The 13,377-nt window shown below is 35.4% G+C and overlaps 1 protein-coding gene across 2 annotated transcripts; it reads left to right on the plus strand.

Annotated features, from left to right (window-relative positions):
- Nucleotides 1-462: 462 nt before the first annotated feature.
- On the plus strand, nucleotides 463-11,075 carry LOC21398096. Of its 2 annotated transcripts, XM_024175994.1 has the most exons (9): nucleotides 463-826; nucleotides 931-1,614; nucleotides 2,402-2,501; nucleotides 5,038-5,094; nucleotides 8,281-8,398; nucleotides 9,431-9,513; nucleotides 10,199-10,260; nucleotides 10,359-10,455; nucleotides 10,788-11,075. In XM_024175994.1, the coding sequence occupies exons 2-8, from the start codon at nucleotides 1,289-1,291 to the stop codon at nucleotides 10,453-10,455; spliced, it is 843 nt and encodes a 280-aa protein (XP_024031762.1). In that variant the 5' UTR covers nucleotides 463-826; nucleotides 931-1,288; the 3' UTR covers nucleotides 10,788-11,075. The 2 variants fall into 2 exon arrangements, with proteins under 2 accessions (XP_024031762.1, XP_024031761.1); XM_024175993.1 differs by lacking the exon at nucleotides 10,788-11,075 and having other exon boundaries at nucleotides 10,359-10,781.
- Nucleotides 11,076-13,377: the final 2,302 nt, after the last annotated feature.

Raw genomic sequence — 13,377 nt, forward strand, 5'->3', positions numbered from 1 at the left:
AAAAAAGAAAAGTCCATAACATTCAACGTTGATTTGAGAAAAGTGATATCCGTAATGGGACAATTCGTTCATTTTCAGGAAATTTTGCAACCGTCCATTTTAATACCAGTTCTTGAAAACCCATTTTTTAGTTATAATTTTCTCAAAGCACGATCTACATCACTAATTGACTCTCTCCGTCAATTTTCTTCTTGAGCAAGAAATCCTCAAAAAAACACCATTTCACTTTCAGCCCTCTCAGATTGTTGTTCCTGTGTTATCTTCTCCTCTGCCTTCCGGTAAGCCTACAAGCCGAGTGCGAATCAGAATTTACAAACAATAATAATATAATAATATATAATATACGAAAAAGTAAGAGCCAAAAATAAATAAAAAAAGGAAAAAAAAAAAAAAAAAGGCAAAGCCAAAAGGAAAGGTGGAGAGTCCACAATAATTGGCATCAAATGCTTATGGGGATTCGCACTGTTGCTGAATTCCAAGATCTGCAATAACCATCAATTATTCTTTATTTATTAATTTATTTATTTAAAAAAACTCTCTTCTTCACCTTTTTTCTCAATTCCCCTTCTCTGCTTCCCCATTGGCGGAGCTCTCAACTCAGTTCTAAGCTATCTGTTTGTCTCTCTCCTCTTTTTTAGAGAGAGAAAGAGATGGTGAGTGATAAACAAAAACACAATCTGTACCACTTGAGTCCACACACATCAGAGTGAGCTCGACATTTATAAAAGAAGAAGAAGAAGAAGAAGAAAATATAAAAAAGGGAAAAGATTTAAAAGACGCAGCCAATTAGGGCTTCGTCGGAAAGTTAAGCACACAGAGAAAAAAGGTAACGCTCTGTTTATGCTTCTTTTTTTTGTATTTTTTTTCTCTTTCTCTCTCTACTTTCTCTCTCTTCCACTAGCGAAAGAAACCCGTTTTTGGTGCGTATAGGGTCTGGTTTTCTCTGCCATTTGGAGATTCTTCTTGGTTTTTGTTTTCTGCGATGGAGGTGGTTCGGACGAGGATGGAATGGCTCGAAGCTTGAAGATTTTTGGAATTTTTGCTGGATTTTTGGCGGCTTAGGGTGGAATTCGGGGTTTTCTGAGCACTTTTTGGTTGGTTTTTAGAGGAGCGATGTTGTGATTCTTCTTGTTTTCGTCGTTGTTTTGAGCCGTGGAAATCTACGGTTCTTGTGAAACTGAGGTTTTTGGTTTCGGAGTTCGGAGAAGTAGATTGATTGAAGAGATTTCGTGTTTTGGAGGCGATTATTGTTTTGGGTAGGTTATGGTTTTTTGTCGGAGGAGAAAGAATGGCGACTGAGTCTAACACAGGGTTTCACTTCGAGGAAACGTTGAGCTCCGCGCTGAATCGGCACGCGATTTCGTTCCAGTCCGGCGCCATAAACAGCACGTCGGAGATGCTTCCGTTTGGTAATTACTTTGGCGTGAATAGCAGTATGTTCTCTGGACATAGTAATAATTCGGCCATCATTGGGAACAATCCGGTGATTGGTGGTGGTGGTGGTGGTGGTGGTTCTCTTCTGCTCGATTCGGTTCCGGGGCTTAAGCATGATGTGGGCTTGGCTGTTGAGTGGTCCGTCGAAGAACAGCACAAATTGGAGAGAGGCCTTGTCGAGTAGGTCATTCAGAAACGCGTTCTTATACATACATACATACATATATATATATATATATATATGTATATGTATATATTTGTTCATTTAAAATTTATATTCAATTTTGAATATTTCTTATCAAAACTATAATTCTGTACAGTTGCTTGTTTGTTATTATCTGATTCTTGCTGCTTAGTGGTGCTAGATTGTCACTGTTAGAACTGTGATGTAGGAAAAATAGTCGGGTAATGAAATGATGAATTGAACAAAAGACTGCCAAAAGTGTGAAATTAAAATTCAAAATCTAATAAAATAGCTAAATAGATTATAGTCCTAAATGATTAGAGACTTTCAAATCCCATAATTATCACACATACTATATTGAAAATGTCATCACAGCAGACATGATGTTTCAGAAAAAGAAAAATAAAACTTAAGGAGCTTTTGGACGTCAATTTACTTGTTTACACATTCAATCGTCATGATGTATGGATAATTCATGTACTTTAAGAAGTTCAAGGATTGAAGTGATCCTTTTTAAGTCTGGTTCAAACTTTTAAATGTTATGCCACCTATTATACCTTCCCATTATTTTGCAAGCTTCTTAGTTTCTTGTATCTTCATGGTCTGCTACATTGTTTGCTCCTTTTTTAAGAATTACTGTTCAGAATCTTTGTTACATGTCCCATAATTTGTACCTGGTTGTCTAGTTTATGTTGCTTATTGTTTTCTTAGCGTGTTACATTTCAATTGTTTTGTGTTCCAAAGTTTGATATTCATATGCTGGTTTTGCTCTGTTTACTGTAGATATGGTAATGAACCGAGCATAATGAGGTACATCAAGATTGCAGCCTTGTTGCGTGAAAAAACTGTCCGTGATGTTGCTTTGAGGTGTAGGTGGATGATGGTAGGGTCTCGACTCTTTTTTAATAATGTTTTTACTTGCTTTAAATGCATCAGAACGTCTAAATCATGTATTGGGTGCTTTGTGTTGTTTGGTCTTCTCTGCGGTGCTAAAGTGTGATGCTTGCAGTCTAATGGTTTCATTTATTATGGTGGAGAGCCATTGTATCTTTCTGTGTGATGGAATTGATTTTCTCTAATGTTCAGGGTGCATCCTTTTTAATTGTGTGTGTGTGTGTGTTGTGTATTTCAATTTTACCATATGTGACATTGATAAATATTTACTATTGTTCGGTCAATATGACAGAGTCATTGATGGTTTCTTTGAAGACCAAATCTCAACACTAGCTGAACTTACCTATGAGAATTTTCCTCTTTTGTTTGGCGGTAACAAACTCATTATTTGAAATTTATTTTGAAAGAAGAGAACTGTTAAGAAAAAGAAATCCAACGCGCAACTTATCTGTTGAATCTGATTAGATCTTAGATAATTAAACATACTTGTTATTTTTCTCGTAGGATTTAGGTGTCTAGGACAATTGTTTTTCTTTTAAAATTAAGATTGAAGTTAATTAGGTGTGAAAAGGGCTCCGCAGTAAAGTATCTTAGATTCTTAGTAAATGGAAGGATTTTCCATAGCTAAGATCATTTTTCTGTGGAAGCTGCCTTCAATTGAGCTTTGGCATATCTAGGTACTCTAATTGAAGTTATTGAATTTAAGTTTGTATAAGATGTATACAAACTCTGTCTCTCTCTCTCTCTCTCTCTCTCTCTTGCAAGAATTAATTCTCTCTTTCACTCAAAATTCATATTCTAGTTTTGTTTGCATGTCCACTATCTGGATTCTTAAAACAGATATGCTCTCTCTAGTCTCTACCTGCCGCCTCTTATTTTTATTTATTTTACCTTTTTCTTTTCTTTTTCTCGAACTACCTGGTCCATCTTAACATCCCTCATATTAATTTTCTTCCCCTTGATTATCATATTTCCTTGCAAAGACGGCCCTTTGAATTGAGATACATTAAATGGTGAGCATCAAGTGGTTCTTTTACCTATGATCCGTATCCGTCCTTTCCCTGATACATTGTACAAAACATAGTGCTATGGTGGATGATGGGCAAACGATGACGTTTTTACCCCTAGTATGTGGCTTGAACTTGGCCTTTGGTGATGAGCTACCATGTCATATTAGGGCCTCTAAATTTGTCGAACAGTGTTTATATAGTACATTAGTTCAATTAGCTTAGCAGGTAGTTCATTGACATGTTCAGTTCAATAGAGCTTTTCAAGATTTGGAAGTCTTGGTATGGAAACCTTTCTTTCATTTCTCCATCAACAATCAGTTAATCAAGATAAAGGCCAATTCTTTAAAATTGTCTGGGTTGAGGAAAGGTTCTTTTGAAATGAAGAACTTCCATGGAACTCCAACTGTCAACAGAATTGGATTTTGTTGGCAGGCTGTTTGGCGCTGGCGACGTGAAATTTTTTGGTTATAAATTAATGTTTCATATTGCCTATATGATTGTTCTCGTTTTGTATTTTCTATATAGTTGGATGTGCTATGGTAATGTTAGAATCTTTGGTAAAAAAGCTTTGCTTTTGGGTTGGTTTTAAGTTCTTAGGAACATTATATATATTTGGTGGATAAAATCCGCTTAAGAAAAATCCCATAAATATCCCATATGTTTCTTTGAAAAACAACTTTTGTTTCTCTTATTATATGAATATAAAAAATTTCCGTGTTAAAAAAATAAAAAATAAAAGAAGAACCAAACCCCTTGGCCGGTCAAATTGTTTAAAATACCAAAATTGTCCTTATTGATGTATATTAAATATTATCTTGAAAAGCTATAACTAATTACAAAGGTAAACAAAAGAATTTTTTTTAAAACTAAAAATACTGAAAATTCTTAAAAAGATATATTTTCCCAAATTAGGCCTCCTCATCCATGTCCACACCTGTTCTTCTCTGCTGAACAAGCCACTGGTGAGCACCCTTTGCTGGCGCTGCATCCCCATCCAACCCCCTTCCTACTCGTCGAAGTATATTTTAATTTATTTATTTGTATTTTGAAAATATTTTATTTATTTTTTCAGTACTTAGTATTAAAATTAGTTGAAAAGATAGATAAGTAAGGGTCGTCTTGCTGTTTTGCAAAATTTAACCAGTCAAGGAGTAACTTTTTTTGTATTGTTTTCAAAAGCATTGGGAATATTTTTATTATATTTGCATAATAAGAGTGGCAAAAGTGCTATTTCTCGTATTTCGAAAGAACAAGATAATTATGGGATTTTCCGATCCACATACTTATTTGGCATGACATATGGAAATGTTTAGGCACGGAGAATATTTTCTTGGTGCTCTGAAACCTCATACTCAGACTTTTTTTTTTTTTTTCACTTTAATTATTATTAATTTTTTTGGGATGTCATTTTTTATAACGGTTCTGTACTTATGAGAATCTTGTCCTTTCGATTTCTCTTTGAATTTAGATATGTTATTTGTTTTGTGTTTAATATACCTTTTGAAAATGTTTCAGAGAAAGCGGAGGAAACCGGAAGAGATTATTTTGGGGAAGAAAGTGCACAATAGAAAGGTATGCTTTTGGTTATTTTAATTTTTTTAATGTTATTTAGTTACCATTAAGTAATCTACTGAGCCCTTAAGTGGATAGTAATACTATAAATCTTGAAGGCAGTTTGCCTAAATTCAACACTTGCGGTCACCTAGATTATATACCAATACATGTCTCGGTCACCTTCAAGATATTTCAATAATGAGAAAGCACTGAACACTCTGTGGCAGAAAAGGTCTGAAAGTCCCTTTTTTTTCATCAGAAGAAAATTTTTGTTATCGATGTTCGATGCACATGGTTTGCAGTTAATTTGGCTCGTTGCCCTATTCCAATGCAGTGTTTTTGTTCTTTTTCGTTGAAGGAAAATTTTGATGACGGGTCCTTTTACACTTTGTAGCATTTCATCCTTAAAACTCCAATTAGACTGTTGTTGTTTCTGTACTAGACATTTGTTGATATTCTGCTTTTGTCATTGAATATCTTACCTGCCAATTTAGCTGTGATTTGATCAAAAAGTTATAAACGTGGGAATTTTTTCCATTGTAGTTTTTTAGAGGTCAAAAAAAAAAAAACTGTTCTGGTTTACTAGATTTGGTTGTAGCTCTGTTGAGATTAAGGTTTTATTCATGTCGGCTTCAAGTCTTCACAATTCATTAAACTGAACTTCTAATTTTGAAAGAATGTGTCAACAAGCAACAATTCTCAAGCATATGTTCATCTAAAACTAGGGGGATATTGACATGAGACCAAATTACAAAACCGGGCTTGTTAGGGCTTACTTTTTTGTCATCCTCTTTCCTTGTATGTAATTATAAAACCAAATAAAAGGAAGTTTCTTATTAAAAAGGGGGGATTACTTTTATATGTTTCTTAAGTGTCAGGAGTCGAGAGGTATTTCTGTAATTACAGTTTCTTTAAACATGGATGACTTGTAAAAATTTCTTTGCTTTGCAATTTTACTCAAGTTTGTACTTTGTAGTTTTACCGTTCATAAATTCTTATCAGAAGCCTGTATATGTTTGGACCGATGATGTAATGGAGAACAAGTTAGGTATAATGTCCTTAGACTAGGTGATGAGTGCTAATCCACGGTACTCCTGAGCAAAATTCTGGTTGTGATGTCTAAAAATATGAATATTTTTTCCCTGATCATGCATTATTCCAGTTAGTTTAAAGAAGGTTAGTCTTGGAAGAAACATGCAAAGGAAAATATCGAATCAGTGGTGAGTTGATTGCTAAAAGCGTAGAGATAGAAAGAATTAACACATGCAAATGAGTCATATTTTGGTTAGCTACTTCTTCATAAGAACTGTTCATGGCCTGAGAATAACATATTTGATCTTTTACACCAAAGCAAACCCCATACTACCCTAATTGTTATTTCCTCTAAGCATTGTGAAGAATTTGAAACTTAATCTTCAAGTGTCTTTTTTGCCGTTAGTAACTTCTCAATGGCCTAAATGTCTCGGATTCCCCCATCTGGCAACCCATTAATAATTTGCTAGAATCCATAAAATAGACTCCATTGCCACCTGCATCAACTTTTATATTGAAGAGCTGCATGTTCATGACAGTCTAACGGTATGAGTTCCTATGATATCTCAAAAGGAATTTAATGGGGCTTATAAGGAAAGATTTCTTGTTTAAGACATTCTTGATATCTTAAAATCAGATTATTAGTTTTTTTATTAAGATATGTTGTTTATGATTTGATTATCCTGTGGAGGTTTATGTATTTCCTATGAAGTTTGGACATAAGGAAAGGAAGGAATTTAGTTCAATCGAACTTTTGGCTAGCGTGTAACATTGAGTCATATTATTTTGTGATCTTCAATAAGTTTCAGCACAGCTATTGGGTGGGAAAAAATCATAAGGTTCCATGAGAGTAGGGAAACCTAGAGTTCTCTTCCCAAAACAGCTTACAGATCCACTAAAACGATAAGAAAGTTAATAACAACTAACAGCTCAAACAGGTATGAAGCTAAACTGGCCCTCAGAAGAGCTTAATGTGTGAGTTAACAAGACAGATCGATGAGCGGAAATCCCAGGCCACATCCTAAAGAATTAGAATAGACAAAAAGAATATAAAACATTGTGAAGAAACAACCAGGCAATATGATGGAAATAACCCCTGAATCACTTTGATGAGAAGAGAACTGAAAGTGACAACTGGAATTAGATTCTGTGCATAGGTTTGTGACTGAAATGATACACAAACCTGATAAATCAGCTTCCAAGCGTTCTGAACAAAGTATAAAGAAAGAAGTCATCTCACTGAAAATAATTCTATCTTGTTCAAAGTGATAATTAGGCATCACAAACCAAATTTTATGTCTGAAGCTATTAAATAACCTTGGGGGAAAAATTGATGCGATTGAAGCATCAGGAGCAGCTTCTCATGTTGAAAACCAGTTGGAGGAAGAAACCTCAAAGAAAAAAGAGGGCAGAGATGGAACCGCACACATAGATACGTGTAGTAATCTAAGTGTAGTCATCTTTAATGATTGTTAGAAACCCTTGAAGAACCGATGGAGATCAATTTGCTATCAAAATATATGGTCGGCATACTAAAATTTTAAGATAGTAAGTGCATGTTCTTTCGATGCTAATGGCTACTATTGATCTTAATTCCTTTTGGTTCTCGAAGAAATTTGGATTAATTGCGGAGTCGTGCTAGGGACACCAACTCTTCCTGACTATTTTGCACCAACTTACATGGCATAGAGTTATCATCTTTTCACTGGTAGGTCTTCCCGACTATTTTGCACCAATGAAAAGATGACAACTCACATGCCACGTAAGTTGGTACAAAATAGTTAGGATTAGAGTTGGTGTCCCTAGCAAAATGAAGGTCTTAACAAGAATAACATCATCATGAAAAGTATTCGTTTACGATCCTAGATAAAGGCCCCTGGTTTTGTTTTCTGTTTTGAGTTGTTGGTGGACTACTTATCCACTGTTGTGTGTTTTTCTCATTTTCTTTGCTTTTTAATAAAAGTTTTTCGTTTCTTATATATGTAAAAAAAGTACTCGTTTACAATTATCTTTTGCATTGTTGCTCAACGGAGGACAAGTTTATTTCCAAATCAATTACCTGGGTCTAAAGACCATAGATGGAATTCCTATTTTAATTTATTGAATAGATTAATCTCTTTAGGATCTATTGTTGATTGAAGAACCAGTATTCTAAAGATCATGTTTCTTCAGGATAAGCTAATGGAGTCATCTTCAAAGATAAATGTAACTTCATTTCCTCCCTTAGACGTGGCTGGATATCCTTTTATAATGAATCATATGGACCAGAACAAATGCATGCCTTTCGAAGGTTAGCAGCAGTCGCCGTTGTTATGGATGTCTTTTCTCTATATGGTGTGTGTGCGTGCGCCCACGTGTGCGATACATATATAAATATGCAAATATTCAATTTTTTATTCCTTTTTTGTGTTCCAACTGGGCTCTCTCTCTCTCTCTCTCTCTCTCTCTCTCTCTCACACACACACACACACACATTCTTATTCCTAGTTGTGTTTGGTTTTTCTAGTATTTGCTTATTGGCTTTTTATGAAGCCTGAACTGATTAGTGTGGATCCAAATGTATCCCTTCTTGGTTTGTGTCACATTGTAGAAAAAATAAATAAAAATATGATTACTTTTTCAGTAAAAAGAGTGAATTGGAAAAGTTATATTGCGGAAGTTCCTCGTTAGAAACAGTGTGATACCTAGTAAAATGTATGCTATTTTCTTTTTCTCTTTCTTTTTTTTCCTTTTTAAATTATAAAAGACTTTCCTTTATTCAAAATTGAAGTTGATTGGCTATGTAAGAATAGTTATTATTCTCTATTTGACCATCGTTTGACAAATAGGAATGTGTTATCAAAAGATATCTTGAGATTATGTCCAGCATGGATATGAAATGAGCGAACCATCTGCCCGTTTCTTTTACTGAACAAAAATTTCGATATTGTTCCCTATACTTGGTTCGTGGTTTTACAACACGAAGTTGCTAATCTCTGTGCTCTCTTTATGTTAATCTGGAACACAGTTCATTCACACTTCAGAAGTTCAGTCAATTAATCATACAATAAAATGCATCTAATCTTTAAAGTATGAAAGTTCACTTTCCAATGAGATATTATGTTGCACAAGCAAATTATGTACTAGTGCTTTAGAATGTACTGATATCTTTTCATGGATTTAAAGAGAGGGAAAAAAAAAAAAAAAAAAAAAATGAGGCTCAATTTTTTTATTTTATTTTAAATATTGTAGTTACACTATCTTTCTTCTTTTCCCTTTTCCATATTCGTCTCTGGGTTCCACTTCTTGTTGTTTTGAGGTATTTCTTCTTTCATTGTTTCAGGAGTAAGTGGTACAGCCAAGCATCTCTTGGAACAAAATGCGCAAACTTATAATCAAATTACAGCTAATTTGTCTACGTACAAGGTAATTACCATTTTGCTAAAGATGTTGAAGGCTCTTTTTGATGTAGATCTAGTGGGGGAAGTGAGAAGGTAGAGGGGAATTTAGAGAGAAGGGGAGAGAACTAGAAGAGAAATTATGAATTTAGAAAGGAATTTGAGATAGAGAGGGACGAAGAAGGAGAAATCAAGGGGGAGAAGCAAGCTGAGAATTCAATTCAATATTCAATCATAGTCTAGTCTGTCTATAATAGTATAGCTAAGTTTAGGCTAATTACAAAACCAAAACTGGGAACTAATTAAATGCATTAAAATCATACACAAATAAGGGAAATCAAATAAAAATCAATCCTAATCAATAATTTGTAACAAAGTAAGGTCAGAAGAATCGAGGTGTCTCTGATACGAATTGATGCAGAACTAGGAAGAGAAAAGGGAAAAGTGAAGAGAAATTCTTTCAATAATCAAATCATAGTCTGCCTTGTCCATAATAGTGTAGCCAATTTATAGGTTAATTACAAAACCAAAATTGGAAACTAAATAAATGCATAAAATCATACACAAGAAAGGGAAATCAAATAAAAATCAATCTAATTTATTCTCTCTATTTGTCTTCTTCAAAGTCAACTTCTTATTCTTCAATCTTATTGTAAATGCAAGATTTGTCATTCTCAGTGGCTCTTCTTATATTGTTTTGCTTCATCAAACAGTTACAGGAAAACATTGACCTCTTTTGTCAAACGAGGAACAACATAAGTGCTATCTTGAATGAGTATGCAAATGATCTTAATTTTTTTAAATATATTACATATTTTGCTAGATTTCTTTTTTTTTTAACAAAAAAATTATAAAAATGCTCTGTTGTTGCAGCATGAGAAATATGCCTGGCATAATGAGCCGAATGCCTGAGCTTCCTGTATCCATTGACGAAGTTCTTGCAAACAATATTTTGCCTAACACAGCTTAGGTAAGCTCTCACGTGAATGACTCACACCGAACTCGCATTGTGTTCGTGCGCGCTTGTGCACATGTTATGAAAGCAAGGGCCAGGGTTATGGGAAGGGAGAAAACGATGGCTTTTCCATGTGTTATGTTGGTTTATTATCTTCTCTTTTAAGTTGGAAGGCCTTTCAATATGAACTATAAATTCGAAGTATTTCTCATTTTTCATACGTGGTGGCGATGCATGCGTTTCTCTTTTCGTTAGACCTATCCTTGTGAATAATCATTCTCTAGATATCCCTATTTCCAGATCCACCATTTTTTTTCTTCTTTAGTTGATTTTGCATTTGGGTTCAGGTCCATGGTTCTTGTCATGTTGGCTGAATATGAATAAAAATGCACAACAAATTTGGATGTAGAGAATTGATTTATTAGCAATGCAAGAAGACGAATGGATGACCTTGATGGCGTGCCTAATTATCTGAGCTTCTCAGTGCAAGTTTCTTTTGTTTGTTGGGAAGCAGTCTCAAATGTTTTTGGGTTTTGGAGCTCACGCACACCCCAAGAGCCTTTTAGCCACCTGAACCTTTACATTATAACTATACTTTTTCCCCATAATTCTTGGGCATCAAATTGGCCTTTTCGTCTTAGTGCTTCTCTGGTTTTTTATGTGTTGCGTCTGAAGATAGATTTTGTACTCTTGTTATATAAATAAATAAAATCATTTTGTGCAGAAAATCTGGGGTACAAAAATTCATTCCAAACTTGAAGCATTTTTTTCATTCTTTGTTTATTTGTTTCTTTTCTTTCTTTTTAAGTCGACCTTGAACCGAAGTTGCTGCAACTTACATTGGGTACCATGGTTTAATTTGTAAAGGGTAATGTCAAAAACTTGCCTCATGTTGTTGCGACGTGTTGCGTTCGACTCTATGTTTTCGGATTTGCCGCTCGTATCCTGTGCATTTTACAAATAGTTTTTTCTCTTTCTTTCTTTTCTTTTTTTTTTCTTTTGAAGCAGTGTCTAAGATTGGTAAACAACAAAATTGGGAGGACCGTCGTTAGAAAATATTTGAGGGAATGGTGTTCGTTGGGGTCAAATTTCGTACATCATTTATCACCATACACGTGTCATAGTGTTTCTTCAAGAATGAGAGCTTCTGACAGCTCGCCGGCCCAATAGGTTGTCAGACGAGTCTCCAGCAGACAACTAGTCATTTATCGAATCCATGACTTCTCATATCAAGGAATTACCTAGAAGAATGACTCCAGCACATCTGAATCAAGCCGCGAGCTTCGGACAACTCGCGGGTCACGACCCGACGGACTAACAACTCATCCACGGCCCAAATTGCCTGTGTAACTTGGCGCTTAAGTTACCAGATAAGGATCAAATTATGCACGAGATTATCACCCTAAATCTCAGGGAATCTCATTTAAACGAAGATATCTCTTCTAAAAAAGGGATTATTTCAATCCTAATTTAAATATTCAAATTTCATGCTTATCTACAGAGTATCTCCTATCAGAATTTAAATAGTAGATCTTATCCTACAGAGATTTAGTCACCAAGCCTAGAAACAGAGGCCTCATTCACATTCATAAGGGATCATCAACGCTTATACTGAAGCCCTAGCCTCCAAACTGTATTATGAGACTCTTATACGCATTCCAAGGCATCCCGGAGCATATTTAACAGAGTTCTAGGCTTATTTTCTCTTGTTTTCTCTATTATTCTCCTCACTTCCCCTATTCTCTCTTCCTGCTTTTCTCTCTACAAGCATTGTAATTTTCATCAGTTATAGTGGAAGCGCATCGAAGACCCTACAGTGAAAGTACCATTGGTTATCAAGAGAACCACTATAAATCTCTTGTGTCTCTGTCTTTTATTTACTTTTTCCCCCATTTATTATCTGTTACGCGATACTAATTCTTTGATTGGTCTAGATTCGGTCATTGGCCTTATACAAATTCAATTGTAGAAATCACCATCTATAGTTTGTGCCCACCGTGGGGCCTGTGGCTACAAATTCAGAAACTCCCCCGTGATAGACATAACGAACAACAAGAACGGGTCTGCCACTAATCCAGCAGTCAGCAAGAGAGAGACGCGCCAAGAAACTGACGACCAGCCGCTAGCCAACTTGTAACACCCTGAAGAATTAATTGAGATTAATTAAAGTAATTAAGATTATTAGTGTGCCTAGTCTAGATTATTAATTGAGTTTAATTAATAAATGTTTCTGACACGCGTGAGTTTAAATAGTTCAAAGGTATTTAAATTATTCTCAGTAATTTATTTTAACCCAGAAGTGTGTATGGGCGCATTTCTGGACTGTTCTTTTAAAATATTGTACACATGCCCTTTTCCTTTCCTTTTTCCTTTTCTTTTCTTTTTCCTTTTCCTTTTCTTTTCTTTTTCTCTTCCTTCCCCGTGCGTCTCTCTCCCTCACTCTCTCTCTCACCCTCCCGTGCTCTCTCTCACTCTCACTCTCTCTCTCTCTCTCTCTCTCTCTCTCTCTCATTTTTGTCCCAAATCAAACAGATCTTGAACCAAGCAAAGATTTAAAGAAGTTTTCAACGTCAAGAGAAGAATTCGAGGTAAGATTACTGAAAGAACCTCTCTTGAATCTTACGTTTTCGGATTTCAAAACCCATTTTTGGTTCAAACCGGATTTTGATGGTTTTTGAGTAAAACTATAGTAGAAATTTGAGATCTTGGGTTCTTTGGACTTGTTTTAGGACCTAGAACCCAGATCTAGTGGTTTCCCTTTGAAAAATCTCGATTTGGGACTGGATTTGCAGGTTTTGAATTGATTTTCGCGAGCTTCTCTCGCGCAGCTGATTCCACTGGTCGACCAGTGCGGTCGACCGGATCACATGGAAACCGGTCGACCTATGCGGTTGACCAGATTGCAGGCTGACCGGTCGACCTGTCCGGTCGACCGGT

Source organism: Morus notabilis, unplaced genomic scaffold (assembly GCF_000414095.1).
Source record: "Morus notabilis unplaced genomic scaffold, ASM41409v2 Scaffold72, whole genome shotgun sequence".
NCBI classification, from domain to species: Eukaryota; Viridiplantae; Streptophyta; class Magnoliopsida; order Rosales; family Moraceae; genus Morus; species Morus notabilis.